This window comes from Rana temporaria, chromosome 5, assembly GCF_905171775.1.
Source record: "Rana temporaria chromosome 5, aRanTem1.1, whole genome shotgun sequence".
NCBI lineage: Eukaryota > Metazoa > Chordata > Amphibia > Anura > Ranidae > Rana > Rana temporaria.
In genome coordinates this window covers 8,672,684-8,688,674 of record NC_053493.1, presented here as the reverse complement: position 1 = coordinate 8,688,674, position 15,991 = coordinate 8,672,684, and the positions used below count along the sequence as shown (strand labels likewise).

The 15,991-nt window shown below is 45.4% G+C and overlaps 1 protein-coding gene across 1 annotated transcript; it reads right to left on the bottom strand.

Annotated features, from left to right (window-relative positions):
- Positions 1-246: 246 nt before the first annotated feature.
- Positions 247-12,862, bottom strand: LOC120939788 (lymphocyte antigen 6E-like). Its single transcript, XM_040352144.1, has 3 exons — positions 12,719-12,862; positions 2,989-3,108; positions 247-462 (listed from the first exon to the last, which is right to left on the bottom strand). The coding sequence occupies exons 1-3, from the start codon at positions 12,768-12,770 to the stop codon at positions 257-259; spliced, it is 378 nt and encodes a 125-aa protein (XP_040208078.1). The 5' UTR covers positions 12,771-12,862; the 3' UTR covers positions 247-256.
- Positions 12,863-15,991: the final 3,129 nt, after the last annotated feature.

Below are 15,991 nucleotides of genomic sequence, written 5' to 3'. Positions count from 1 at the left end.
TCCCTGCGTTGTAGAGATTCACAAGGGTTGGTCCAGATTGTATAAACAGTTTATTGGTTACAGTATTAAGAATATACATTACATCATATACACAAGTTTTACTTCAAATGTCCCATGAGCGCCCATAGCCGATGAATGACCAATTATAAAAATAAAATAAAAATTATAATATATTATATATATATATATATATATATATATATATATATATATATATATATATATATATATATAAATAATTCAGTATACACAAGCTTTACTTCAGCTGTCTCATGAGGGCCCCTAGGAACCCGAGGGCCACAACTAGCATGGTGTAGGTAGATTTAATGCTGGAAGCCCCACTGGTGTTGCAGAGATCGGTGGTACAGCAGGATACGCTGGTGGAGACCACAACGGCATTGAATCCGGTTTCTGTGCAGACGGCGGTACAAGTCTTGGTGATGCTGGCACCAGAAAGACTACCTGTGGATGAGAGAGAGAGAGAGAAAGAGAGAGAGAAAGAGAGAGAGAAAGAGAGAGAGAGAGAGAAAAAGAGAGAAAGAGAGAAAGAGAGAGAGATGTGACAATAGGGACAAGCCCACACATATTGGGACACTGATCAACCCCCCCTCCCCCCCCAAACATCTAGGGTTGTTGCTTCATTGACATGTTAGATTCCCATTGCTGTAGGCAGTACACAGCCAACATAGGCCACCTAAAGCAGCACTACTCTGCCGCAAAACCTCAAGTCAAGAAAAAGCAATATGGAGCAACACCATGGGGTCCGGTATATAATAAAATGAATAAGACAGACATGTGCATTGATGGAAAAAAAAAAAAAAAAAAAAAAAATTCTATTTAGAAGAAATTTCATAAACTAATATTCATTTTTTTTTTCAAAATTGTCGCTATATTTTTGTTTATAGCGCAAAAACTAAAAACCGCAGAGGTGATCAAATACCACCAAAAGAAATCTCTATTTGTGGTGAAAAAAGGACGCCGATTTTGTTTGGGAGCCACGTCGCACGACCGCGCAATTGTCAGTTAAAGCGGCGCAGTCTCGAATCGCAAAAAGTGCTCTGGTCTTTAGGCAGCAATATGGTCCGGGTGTTAAGCGGTTAAGGACCGGACCAATATGCTGCTACATGACCCAAGGGGTTTTTACAATTCGGCACTGCGTCGCTTTAACTGACAATTGCGCGGTCGAGTGACGTGGCTCCCAAACAAAAATGGCGTCCTTTTTTTCCCACAAATAGAGCTTTCTTTTGGTGGTATTTGATCACCTCTGCGGTTTTCAGTTTTTGCGCTATAAACAAAATAGAGCGACAATTTAAAAAAAAAAATTATATATATATATTTTTTTTTTTATTTTTTTTTTTTTTTGTTTTAATAAATATCCCCCCCAAAAAAAAAAATATATATATTTTTTTTTTTGGGGGGGGATATTTATTATAGCAAAACAAAAAAAATATATATATATATATATATATATATATATATAATTTTTTTTTGTTTTGTTTTGCTATAATAAATATCCCCCAAAAAAAAAAAATAAAAAAAAAAAATTATATATATATATATATATATATATATATATATATATATATATATATATATATATATATAATTTTTTTTGGGGGGGGGATATTTATTATAGCAAAACAAAACAATTATATATATATATATACACATTTTTTTTTGTTTTGTTTTGCTATAATAAATATCCCCCCCCCCCAAAAAATATATATATATATATATATAATTTTTTTGTTTTGTTTTTTTGGGGGGGGGATATTTATTATAGCAAAACAAAACACATATATATATATATATATATATATATATATATATATATATATTTTTTTTTTTTGTTTTGCTATAATAAATACCCCCCCCCCCAAAAAAACAAAACAAAAAAAAATATATATATATATATTATTTTTTTTGGGGGGGGGGGGATATTTATTATAGCAAAACAAAACAAAAAAAAATGTATATATATATATATATATATAATTGTTTTGTTTTGTTTTGCTATAATAAATATCCCCCCCCCAAAAAAAAATATATTTTATATATATATATATATATATTTTTTTTTTTTTTGGGGGGGATATTTATTATAGCAAAACAAAACAAAAAAAAATTTATATATATATATATATATATATATATATATATATATATAAACTTTTCCCCCCCCCACTCAGTTTAGGCCGATACATATTCTTCTACATATTTTTGGTAAAAAAAAAAAAAAAAGTAAAAAATTTACGCAATAAGCGTTTATCGGTTGGTTCGCGCAAAATTTATAGCGTTTACAAAATAGGGGATAGTTTTATGGCATTTTTATAAAATGTATTTATTTTTTACTACCAATGGCGGCGATCAGCGATTTTTTCGTGACTGCGACATTATGGCGGACACATCGGTCACTTTTGGCACATTTTTGGGACCATTGTCATTTTCACAGCAAAAAATGCTATAAAAATGCACTGATTACTGTGAAAATTACAATTGCAGTTTAAGAGTTAACCACTAGGGGGCGCTGTAGGGGTAAAGTGTGACCTCATATGTGTTTCTAACTGTAGGGGGGGTGGGGCTGGACACGTGACGTCATTGATCGTGTTTCCCTATATCAGGGAACACACGATCAGCGACACTGCCACAACGAAGAACAGGGAAGGTGTGTTTACACTCACCTCTCCCCGTTCTTCAGCTTCGGAGGACCGATCGCAGGACACCGGCGGCGATCGGGTCCAGCGGCCATGGAGCTTAGGACCGGGTCGCAGGCACGCACCACCCACGGCTGGGCACTTAAAGGGGGACATACCCTTACGCAGTTGTGCCATTCTGCGGACGTACATCGGCGTTAGGCGGTCCTCAAGTGGTTAAAAATGTTTTATGAAATTTCTTCTCAATGTGGATCGAGAGATACGGCACAAGATTAGATTACGGCGGATCATTAGACATAGGACGTCCTAAGACCGGGCCCAGTCATTATCTTACCGAGTCCTCCGGCAACGACGGAGGTCTTGCAGTTGGTGTCGGAGGCGGAGCAAGTAGTTGGAGTCATGCAGTTCGTGTTGCTGCTCTGGCCACTGCAGGTGTAACATTGTAGTGATAAAGCTGTAAAAAAAAAAAAAAAAAAAAAGAGAAGTATAGTTATCTATATGTTCAGATTGCACATTCGGATCAATTACAGGACGCACCAAGAATTCTGTGTGTATAACACATTTCTGCCTCCGTCCGCTCAAACACCTCCCTATAAAATAGACATTCCTCTCATCTCCCCCATTGTTGGTTGGATTGGGTGAGAAATGGAAAATTGAGGGTTTACCAACAGGGTGGATTTAAGTTACAGTGGAACCTTTTATATTACGAGGATAATCCGTTCCAGGAGAATGCTCGTAATCCAAAGCACTCGCATATCACAGCAAGTGTCCCCTGTGAAGTCAATGGAAACTAAAATAATATGTTCCGCATCTACTTCAATGGCATGCAATCCTGCATGTGGCCAGAGGTGGGGGTGGGAGCCAGAGAGCCTTGTAAACACTCGGAAAGGACCGATTACACCTTGGCTGAACTCTGGAAATACTCCATTCCCAAGGTTTTCCAAACGGCTCCAGCGCCCCCCACCTCAGGACAAAGGCGGTACTGCTTGAATCCTGCTTGTTTTGCGAGACACTCGCAAACTGAGTCAGTTTTTTTTTTTTTTTTTCAAACAACGCTCGTATTGCAAAACGCTCGTTAACTGCGTTACTCACAATCTGAGGTTTCACTGTACTAGTAAAAAAAAAAAAAAAAAAAAAAAAAATTGGACTTAAAATCATTTTTAAAGAGCAACTGTCACCCGTCCCTCAGCGGCTCCTTCTCTGACCCATCACTTTAATAGGACTGGTGATGCGGCAGTGACACAAGGCGAAGGACATGGCGGCAGAAGTTGATTGGATGCCCGCTAACAGGCCATCATAGATCTGAAATGACAGGTACTCTTTAAAATGTACCCCATTTATCGGCGTATAACACGCGCCCTAACTTTAAGGGAAGTTTCAGGAAAAAAACTTTCCACAGCCCCCTGCGTATAACACGCAGGCACAGATTACCTTATATTTTCAGGGTAAAAAAGTGAGTGTTATACGCCAATAAATACAGTAAGTACTTATTCTTGCTGGTAGTTAGAATCTTTAAATTCTAGGTCTATTGAAGTTAATATTTTCAAACAAAATGAAGGTCCCCGGCAGCCAATCAGAAGAGTTTCCCTCTTTGGGCATGCTGGCGGGGGGTATATCTGGGGCACCGGCCATTTTTTCCGGGTACTCTGCGGGGCCCGAGATCCAGGTGCGGCATCCACCTTTAGGGTGCGCGCATCCGCGGGCCCCATCCTCGTGGCCGGCCTGTACGAGGCTGTGCACCTCGCGGAGCTTTCTTTTGATGAAGAAAGGGACCCCAGCGGCTTGCTGGGTTCCAGATCCTAAGCTTGGGGCTGAATGGTGAGTGCAGAGGTTGTCTGTGAGGCCTGGACGAACCACCGGGGATCCGATCACCGCGCTACGCGACAGGTATTTTTCTTTTGCCGTCAGTGGGTGATCCTACAGAATAAGACTTACTGGGAGGATTCGCTATCCTTACACTTCAATTATACGGAAAAAATTGACTACGCCTGTGGCAGAGGCATTGTTTCCTCCCAGTGATCTGATTATTGCGAGCGACCCTTTGGCTGCCAGGTCCGAGTTAATTGCCTGTCCAAAGGGCACTTACCCACCCTGGCGAGGGTGGCGACGTTTTGAACTATCTGTGCCGGGAGCAGGCTTGCTCTCTATGTTTTTTGATATCCAAGGCCTGATGCTACAAGTCTTTCCTACTCGTCAACCTTTTTCTCCACTGTGTGTCATGTTGATGTTGGGCCTGGAATAAAGCATTGAAAAAACTCACGCTACTGGCTGGACACTTGGGGCCAGATCCACAAAGAACTTACAGCGGCGTATCTATTAAGTTCTACGATGCACCGGCGTATCTTTGTTTTGTATCCACAAAACAAGATACGACTGAATGGGGGCTAGATCCGACTGACGTACGTCTTTGTACGCCGTCGGATCTTAGGCGCATATTTACGCTGGCCGCTAGGTGGCGTTTCCGTTGATTTCCGCGTAGAGTATGCAAATTAGCTAGATACGCCGATTCTCAGAACGTACGTCCGGCGCATTTGTTTACGTAAGGCTTTTTTCGGCGTAACGTTACCCCTGGGTCTATGAGGGGTACGCAATGTTAAGTATGGACGTCGGGCCAGCGTCGAATTTTCAGTTGTTTGCGTAAAACGTTAGCGAATAGGGCTTTGCGGAAATTACGTTCACGTCGAAAGCATTGACTATTTGCAAAGTGATTTAGAGCATGCGCACTGGGATACCCCCACGGACGGCGCATGCGCCGTTCAAAAAAAAAAAAAAAAACGTAATTTACGTGGGGTCAAGTTGAATTAACATAAAACACGCCCACATCTTTGTCATTTGAATTCCGCGCCCTTACGCCGACATATTTACGATACGCCGACGTAACTTTAGACGCAAGTGCTTTGTGAATACAGCACTTGCCTCTCAAAGTACCGGCAGCATAGCGCAACTACGATACGCTACGCCTGCTTAAAATTACGCCGATCTACGTGGATCTGGCCCTTGTTCTTTTATCCACACTCACAAGTATTACCCCTAGACAGAAGAATTTGGGAACTTAATACGCCGATCCCAAATTAACCAGCGGCTCCTTCGGGGGTAGCGCTACAAGAGTGTATTATAGTCACATTATCTATGCATATAAATAAAAAAAAAGTGTCTATATAGACTACCAAATATTTCAGATCTCTGCCTGGATCGATAAGTGTAACAAATATCTCAGAAAAACATAAATTACAATAAAGTGAGTGCCACACTATACACAAACAAATAATGCATAAATATGTAGACTTAATATAATCAATAAATGTATTAATATAATCAATAAATGCAAGAGTCAAGCAAGTCTCTGAGTGGTGGTCCCAAAAAACTAGTGTTGAGAAATGCTTCAGTGTGCAAAGGACACCTCTTGTAACTTCTTAGCAGCTTACCTCACAGCTGTTGCTCTAAGGACCTGATAATTCTCAAGGGATCCACATCCGATAATATAATCAGCCAGATGATAGGAAACCCAAACCAGTAAGTATCTAATTTAGCTCTTACACCAGCTAGACTAAATGCCCAGCAGATTTAGAGAGATTCTCTGAGTGGTGAATCCAGCACACGTCTTGGGGGGTAAAAAAAAGACTCCAAAAGTGCACACACCTCCAGTGATGCCAAGCAGCTTACCTCAAAGCTGTTTTAATGACAGCTTATAGCACCTCATGTACCACAGCAGATACTGCGATGAGCTCATATGCGGTCAGGGGAATCACTCTCGGATGATACCATGTGGAAAGCAAAGGGATGCTATGTAACTCTGTAACCCCAAAGTAGACTCAGATGGCAAACGCACTACTACACTCACATGGAACAATGAATAGTGGGCTTGTCCCCACGAGCGCTGAGCTCGCAAAAATCCTTATGTTCCTCTTAGATCTCTCCTACTCCCAGTGTACAGCAAAGCATACTCGAAGGGTGGCAGTGTGGTCAAGGAAAAAAAGGAAAGAAAGCACATTGCGTAATCCCATAAAAAAATAAAAGGGTGCACCTTTATTGGTAAAGAATACTCACATATACTTCAGCTATATGATCGGTGACACTTGTGAGCGCCGTGACTCAAATGCCTGCCCTAGTGCTCCAATCCCGACGCGTATCGTCACGTGACTTCATCAGGGGATAACACTAGATACATTGCATAGTATTTATATGGTCTGCACAATTGGACGCCCAGCGGCCATTTTCTTGAAGCCCGCTGTACCTCAAGCATTATCCATTAAGACACAATGCAAATCGCCATTTTGCCGTAGGCTCTACTGAGCAAATACAAGTATCCCAGCAATGCTATTGGTAGGGTTGCCACCTCATCCCTTTAAAACCGAAAACATATTACACAGGTTCTTTGGCTGATTAAGGTGCCAATTAAACTCACTTGGTGCCTTATCGACATTAAATTAGCCCCAGAACCCGTGTAATTACTATGTGTTCGGGTTTAAAGGGATGAGGTGGCAACCCTAGCTATTGGATAAGGGCACTTCCGGGACTGGCGGCCCAGGCATCTCTGATCGTAGTATGGAGCCTCTGTCAGAGGCTTCTTACCACGTGATCAGCCATGTCCAATCACAGCTGATCAGCGAATGAACCAGGAAGTGCCAGTAAACGGCATTCCTCAGTTCGCGCTGACAGGGAGAGCCGATGGGGGGGGGGGGGGATGGGTGTCTGGTCCCGGTATTGAAGTGGTTAAAGAGAAAAGCAAACTTGGGCAAGACTTATTATAGGTGTAGCACTACCCCCTTAAGAGCTGCTGGTTTGTTTTGGGTGGCACGTTACCTCTGTATCTCCTTGGTATCCCTCGGACAGACTCCTCATCAATCAGCTTCCTCCAATTGGACAGACATCCCAGGACCACGCACGGCAGATCAATTGCTCCGGACCAATGTGGTCCAGGAACACTGCAACACGCACCCTGGCCAGGAGGGCCGGGGGTGGTGGAACGACTGCCAAGCTCAAGGGCGTGAACACGACGACCCCAAACCAATGGCGTCTGGCGTTTAAATACCCCTTCCCAGCATGCACAGTGAGGTAGCCACCCTCTCTGGTTGGCTGCCAGGAAGAAATATCCAACCCTACTGCTGCCACCTGTCGGCCTGGGGCGGAACTCACTCCCCAGACAACGACAGCATGCACAGACAGTACAGCCAAGCTAGGGCAGAGGCCCTAAATGTAAACAAATAAACAGGTTCAGAGTCAACTACTTCTCTGAACTTCCCCTAAATTTTCAATAGCACCGTTTATGAAGATTGCCAGGCGCTACCCTACCCCCGCAGGAGCCGCTGGTTAGATTGGGTCGGCATGTTATGTTACCTCTGCGATGTGTCTAGGGATGATGATGAAAGCAAATGACGGAATGTGCCAAATAGCAGGGTGTCGTTTTCTGTGCTTTTATTCTTGCCAAAACACGGCAAACAGTGAACTCGAGGTAGACAGAGAAAAATTGGTGAAAAAGAGAAATCGCAGATTCAGGCTTGGATAGAACGGAAGCAGTCCTGCTTCAAATAATACTCTCACTTTCGTCGCGCCTCAGCCGGAGTGGGTACAGTGTACCTGGACAGGCCTCTCACACCGACCTGGCAGCCAGAGTATCACTCGGAACTTGAGGAGAAATTAAGTCTCTTGCACAAACTTAATAGAACTGACAAGTCAGAACGGGACCTTTGCCACAGGTCCCTTCTCCAGAGCATAGGTAGTGAGGGAAGCGAACACGCATGCAAGTCCCGCCCACAGGGCAGCCATCAGGAATTATGGGGCCCCTTACACAGCTTCAGGCATGGGCCCCCTTGAGAAATTGAGAAGCGGGGGGGGGGGGGGGGTGCTGCGAACTGAGAAGCGGAGGGGGGCTGATGCAAATTATTTATTTATTTTATAAAAAGAAATTACAAAAAAGGGGGGGTTGCCATCCGGGACCTCTGGGCCCTTTAATAAAAAAAAAAAAAAAAAAAGTTTAAGGGGGTTGCCATCCAGGCCCCTGGGGACCTCCGTGCCCCGTACAGGTGTACTGCCTGTACCCCCCCTGATGGCGGCCCTGCCCGCCCATATATGTATACGCTGTTCAAACCCCACATGTGAGGTATCGTCGGATGCGTTAGAGCGTGTGCAACAATTCTAGCACTAGACCTCCTCTGTAACTTGAAATTAGTAACCTGTAAAAAAAAATTACTGCCACAGTCCCTCGATGACGCTTCAGCCAACCAGAACCAGTGAACCTGATTGGCTGAGACGTCTGTCAGTCTTATCCAAGGAACGCACCCCCCCCCCCCCCCCCCATGCATCCCTGGATAAGTGTTAGGCTTTCCGATTACAGCCCTTAGGCTGTAATGGGCTTCCAATCAGAGCCTCTGGCTCTAATAGACACTTCCAAAGCCAACCAGCTGTCGTTATTCAGATGGCCGGCGCTCACCACGGGGCCGACCATCAGAATAGTTGGCGGCAGCGGCAAAACATAGATTCAAGCAATGCATGAATCTGTGTATTGTATTCAGTGGTGGTGCGGAAGCGAGAGGGGGTGGCGCTCCAGCACCCTCTATGGACGCACCGCCACTGCTAGGGTCTCTACTAAAATAAAACATAAATATTTAAAGGGCTCCAAGTAATTATTTTATTTTTTTTGGGCAAAAAAAAAAAAGTGATTTTTACATGCAGGAGCAGAGTGCCAGAACTGGCCTGGAGGGCAAGTGGTAAATATTTTTTTTTTCTATGTAAAATGATTGTTGGAGGCATCAGTTTTGTAAAGACAGTGTAGTATTACAACATGCAACGTCAACTGATGCTTTCCATCCGCTAGGTTTACAACTAGGTGAGGGGTGAAACTATTGTATGCACAATCTTCTAGTGATAGAGAGGTGGAAGGAATGATGTAGCAATTATGAGATCGTTTAATATGTGGGAGAAATTAACTGTCATTTTCAAGTACAGTGAACATTTAAATCTTTCTCTAGCATACATAAATGAAAGGACATGGTAAGAGGTTTAAAGTAAGGGGGGGGGGGGGGGGGGCATGGGCATCCACTGAAATTTTTTCAGAGGGGGACGCTTTGGCAGCGGCGATACACAGTCGCATTTTACCCTTTCTTCGACCGCTAGCGGGGGTTAAAAGCGCCCCCCCCCACGTTAAAATGTAAAAACACCCCACTGTGTCCCATGCATCTTTCAATATCTCTTTGTCACTACTGTGTACCCCCCTCTCCACAACTGTACCTCTGGACCCCTTTACATTACACAGCACCTCACAGCTCTGGCCCCCTTTACATTACACAGCGCCCTGCATCACTGGACCCCTTTACATTACACAGCACCCCACAGCTCTGGCCCCCTTTACATCACACAGCACCCTGCATCACTGGACCCCTTTACATTACACAGCGCCCTGCATCACTGGACCCCTTTACATTACACAGCACCCTGCATCACTGGACCCCTTCACATTACACAGCACCTCTTTCCCTTGACTGAGACACTACACTATGTTGACAGTATATTTATTTTGGGTCTAAAAGAGGAACCTTTCGGAATGAGGGACAAATGGATTTGATTCCAGAAGAGGGACAGGCACTCTTAATAAGGGACAACTAGAGGGGAGGGGAGCCCTGCAGTCACTGCTTAAATCGTCCCAGGGCCAGTTCCACCATGCTCCTGGCCAGGGATGGACTGGCCATAGGGACTACAGGGAGTTTCCCGGTGGGCCGATGGCTCAGTGGGCCATTTTTTAAAAGAGAGATGCTGCTTGGAGGACTTTTTTTTAACGCCCTGACAGCGCCCCAGTGTGAAAGCACTCAGGCTTTCACACTGGGACTGCAGCGGAAGCGTTTTTTAGTCGCTTTACAGGCGCTATTTTTTGCCCAAAAGCGCCTAAAAAACGCCTCAGTGTAAAAAGGGGTCCTACACTCACCCCCTCTCTTTTACACTCACTCTCTTTTTCTTACACTCCCCCCCCCCTCTCTCTCTCTCTCTCATTCCCCTCTCTCTCACCCTCTCATGATATACAATAATGGATGTAGGGGCCTTTTGGTGGGCGTGATTTTTTGGGGGGGGGTGGGGGGCAGTATTTTATTGAATTAAAGTGGGCCGGTCTGGATGAAGTCCAGGGCCAAATTTTTGTCCCAGTCCAGCCCTGCTCCTGGCTCTCCCTGGCAATTTCAGGGGGGGGGGGCAAACGACCCCCCTTGCCCTATTGAGCGGACGCCCATGGGGGGGGGGGGGTACAGCCAAAAGGATAAGACATAATGTATGAAGATTTTTTTGTAGAGATTAACAGATTGTGAGAGATGATAGTTGTATTAACCCCTTCATGCCTTTTTTCCAACACTTGCTTACCAGTTAGAATCCAAACGTAACATTCATTTCATGCTTTACAATTGCGAACACTCTTGAAATGGTAACAAACTACAAAGTTGGAGAAAAAAGAGAAAAAGAAAAATGAAAAAAAAAAAGAAAACCCCCACACACTTTACAGGTTACCGGGTGATCCCTGTCTTTATGGACCTTCCTTTGTACACTGGTCCAAATCATTTGGTGGAGAGGGATTATGGTGTGGGGTTGATTTTCAGGAGTTTGGTTCCTTAGTTCAGGGGGGGCCCGGGCAACCTGAACAGAGAACCGATTAACGTAAAAAAAAAAAAAAAAAAAATTCTCTCTCTCTCACCAACCAGCGCCCACTCCTCATGCTAGACTTTCCCGTCCAATGGGTCCTCTCTATCCTTCCCTGGTGCCGCGGAGTGATTCCTCTCCCTCCGCGTGAGAGAAGTAGCAGTGAGGCGAGCGCCGGCGGCAGAAGAAAAAAAACAAAGCAGCTGGCATCTCTCTGACTGAAAGGTCCAGGCAGCAGGATCATGGAGGAAGTGACTCCTGGGGCCAGCTAACACAGGTGTGTGCTTGCTGGGGGGGGACTACTACTGCAACAGCATCTATACATTATGGCATGGGTGGTGCTGTCTGCAGCACAACATGGCATGGGTGGCGCCATCTGCAGCACAACATGGCATAGGTCACTACTACTACTAGCATGGGTGGCACAGTCTGCAGCACAACATGGCATTGGCCACTACTACTACTTCTACTGCAACAGCATCTATACATTATGGCATGGGTGGTGCCGTCTGCAGCACAATATGGCATGGGTGGCGCCCTCTGCAGCACAATATGGCATGGGTTGCGCCATCTGCAGCACAACATGGCATTGGTCACTACTACTACTGGCATGGGTGGCACAGTCTGCAGCACAACATGGCATAGGTGGCACCATCTGCAGCACAATATGGCATGGGTGGCACCATCTGCAGCACAACATGGCCTGGGTGGCACAGTCTGCAGCACAACATGGCATTGGCCACTACTACTACTTCTACTGCAACAGCATCTATACATTATGGCATGGGTGGTGCCGTCTGCAGCACAATATGGCATGGGTGGCGCCATCTGCAGCACAACATGGCATTGGTCACTACTACTACTGGCATGGGTGGCACCGTCTGCAGCACAACATGGCATAGGTGGCACCATCTGCAGCACAATATGGCATGGGTGGCACTATCTGCAGCACAACATGGCATGGGTGGCACAGTCTGCAGCACAACATGGCATTGGCCACTACTACTACTACTTCTACTGCAACAGCATCTATACATTATGGCATGGGTGGCGCCGTCTGCAGCACAATATGGCATGGGTGGCGCCGTCTGCAGCACAACATGGCATGGGTGGCGCCATCTGCAGCACAACATGGGTCACTACTACTACTGGCATGGGTGGCACAGTCTGCAGCACAACTTGGCATTGGCCACTACTTCTACTGCAACAGCATCTATACATTATGGCATGGGTGGGCCGTCTGCAGCACAACATGGCATGGGTGGCGCCATCTGCAGGTAGCCCAAACGTATCATTATGTTTCTGTTATATTTGTATCTTTTAGGTTTTCATTTAAATCTTTTTGTTGCAAAACATTGTTTGTTCATATATAATATTACATATCTAAGTGTATTGTTACCCCATCACAGAGTTCCCATAACAATAAAATGACCATTGTCTGGACTTACCTGAACCCACGCAGAGCGCAGTGACGAGGAGTAGACCTGTGGTGGACACCATTGTGAGTCGGAGATAAGTGTGTCCTCCAGGTTGTCCCCGTCCTTTTATATACTAAGGCTGCATTCACACCTAAGCGACAGCCGCGTTCGCGTGTAGCGGCAGATTTGCCGCGAGTACAAATGTTTAATTTTTTTTTTTTTTTTCCTAAAGTATTCCCATTGCTGTCTATGGGAAAACGCGCCTGTCGCATGAAAAAAAGGGTCCGGGACTTTTTTTCAGGCGACAGGCGTTGCGCGTCTATGAGATGTGAACCATCTCCATAGACAGCAATGGGAATTCTCCCCTCTAGCGGCAGAAGCGTCCCGCGTCGGGCGTTTTGTCGCTTAGGTGTGAATGCAGCCTAAGGTCTGTGTATGGGGTGGGGGAATGGGGGTGGGGCAGTTTCCATGAAAACTAACGACCTGCCACTCCTCACTCTCCTCAATCCAGAGGACACCTGTAGCAGACCTGTGATTTGGAGTCATTGTTCTGTCCAGCATGGAAGGACAGACAGCGAGTTGTCGTAGAAAGTGTCACCTCTGAGAAGAATGGCGGTGACTCCTCCACAAACCAGGGATGGCTTCAGGGCAGCCGATGAGTGAAATTCTCTGTCAGTTGGTTTCAGGCGATGTGAACAAAGGTCAAAAATTCTTAAAAAAGAAAAAAAAATGCAATGTTCTTGAGATGAATGGGAACCAATGGGGTGATCGCTTTTGACGATGGAAAGATGGAAATGTTTTTCTTATTTTTTTATTACTATACGTTTTATTAGAAGTTTCTAAATGTAAAAAATAAAATAAAAAATCTTTCCTGACAGACTCCATGGCAGCCTACGTGTGGGTTAATCCCGCCTCTCATACCTCATAGGACCCTACTCCCATAAAGCTTTGCTTCTCCCAATAGACTGTGTTCCTTTTTTGTCCTCCTCCTAGGACTGAAGTAATCGTTTGTTTAAAGAAAAACCTTTTTTAGTCCCTGATTCCCATGCCTGGTGGCTCTGAAGTCCTACAGATCTCAGCTATTAGCTGGATGGACATTTTTTGTCTGCGGTACCCCTTTTTATGCTTACTAGCCTGCCACTGGCAGGTAAGCGATTATGTGACCACATACCCTGGCTATTAGCAGGGGGTCTCTAAATTACCTTGCAGAGTAAGCAGCGGTGGCTTCCTTATCCAGGCCGGATCATGGGTTTCCTAAGGTGGTAATGTATAAACTTATGCTCTTACCTATCATGGCAGCCAGTTTTTGTGTGTAGTCTGTCTTTTCCCTTCCAGGTATGGCCGCTGGAGCGCAGTGCGTTCCAGCTTCGCCGCTTGCTAGTGGTCTGCGCACGCGCACGCCTCGTTCTGGGAACGAGGCTTGGCTGTGTGTGAGCTCCTTGGTCTAGCTAGCCGCGATCGCGCATGCGCCCGAGGCCGACGAGGTGACGCAGGTTCACCGCGCATGCGCACGCCGGTGCGCGGTGACGTCATCGACAGGGCGGCAAGTTTAAATAGCTGTCAAACACAGCTATATGGTGGCACATCCCTGACGGTCTAGGTGTATCTCTCTTGGCTGTGGATCAAGGTAGGAGACTGCTCTTTTATGCCTTATGTAAGCACTGTGATTATGGGTCCTTTTGCCTGATGCACGGTTCCTGTTGGTTTCTTTTTTAGTACTGTTCCCTCACCGCTATGGATGTGTCACCGCCCCCCCTGTGGCCAAACCTTACGCTGCAGGTAGGATGGAATTTATTCCCTCTGCCTGTTTTTCTATGGGTTTTGGTTAAAAAAAAAAAAAAAAAAATTGTATTTTGTCTCTTTTGTTTCCAGTCCCTCCAGGTCTATTTCTCAAATAATAGCACGTGAAGATGTTATTGAAGTTCAACCACAAAAAAATCATTCAGGTTCTAGAAGCTCTAGATCTTCATCTAAGCATTATAGAGAAGGTTCTAGATCCTCGTCTGGTCACCACTCTCACCGTCACTCCAGTCATTCTGAAAGGAATTCCTGTTGGGGATGTAGAGCTCAGGTCCCAGAAGGAAAATCCCTCTGTGAGCCATGTTATTGCCGTGCTGTAAGGGAAAGAGGGGGTGAGGACCAGCAGGTTGAAGCCCTGGTCAGAAGAGTGGTCCAAGAATCCTTGAACATCTCTACTTCCGCCCAAGCGGTTGTTCCTCCTGTTGAACCATCCCCAGTCCTGGTACAGGATGATCCTGAAGTTGCGGGGCCCTCTAGAGTCAACCGCTCTCCAAGTGTTTCCTCAGAAAGTGAAATGGAAAATGTCCATTATGCTGCTGGTTTTGATTTTTCCCTGGTCCCAACATTGGTGAAAGCAGTCAAGGACGCTTTAAAATGGGAGGATCCAGTAGAAGCACCTTCCAAGCAAAGGAAGTTCTTTAGCCAGCTTAAGAAAGACCGCCCAAACTTTCCCCTCCTTGGTGAACTAGGAGATGTAATTATGGGAGAATGGTCTGGTTCAGACAAGAAAAATTCTTTACTATCCAAGATAGCGAAGTTATACCCATTCAAAAGTGAAGAGGTGAGACATTTAGAGTCAGCTCCTCTAGTCGATGCGGCCTTGATGAGACTGGTGAAACACGTTACTCTCCCTTTGGAAGACACCGTTTCCTTTAAAGATGGTCTGGAGAGGAAAATAGACACTGACTTAAAACAAATTTATATTACAGCGGGCATGGCCTGTAAACCAGCCTTAGCGCTGGCAGCCCTGTCAAAAGCAATGGAGGCCTGGACAGGTGAAATGGACTCTGTGTTATCTTGTGTCTCTGAAGACATATCTGGAAGCATCCCAGTCCAAGAACTAAAGATGGCTTCAGTCTTCTTAGGGGAGGCTTCCCTTGACCTTATACGTCTAGTGTCTCGGGTCATGCTTTCCTCTGTCACAGCCAAGCGTGCCCTGTGGCTACGCCCTTGGGTGGCTGACCCTGCCTCTAAACAGGCATGGTGCAAGATACCCTTTTTGGGTTCTTCCATGTTTGGGAACAAACTAGATGATGCCATCACTCGAGCCACAGGGGGTAAGTCAGGGTTCCTTCCCCAGGATCGTCGTCCGTATGGACAAAAAAAATTCTTTCCCAGGCAAGATCAAGATCGGGCAAGGGAGGCCCGTCGGTACAGACCTGGACGTGATTTTAGGAGGAATTGGAGAAGAAACCAACCCTCTGGTCAGAAGCTGGCAAAAAGCCCTTCTTCTAGTGGACGTGAGGCTCCTAAGTCCTTTTGATATAGAGCCGGCCCAGACGG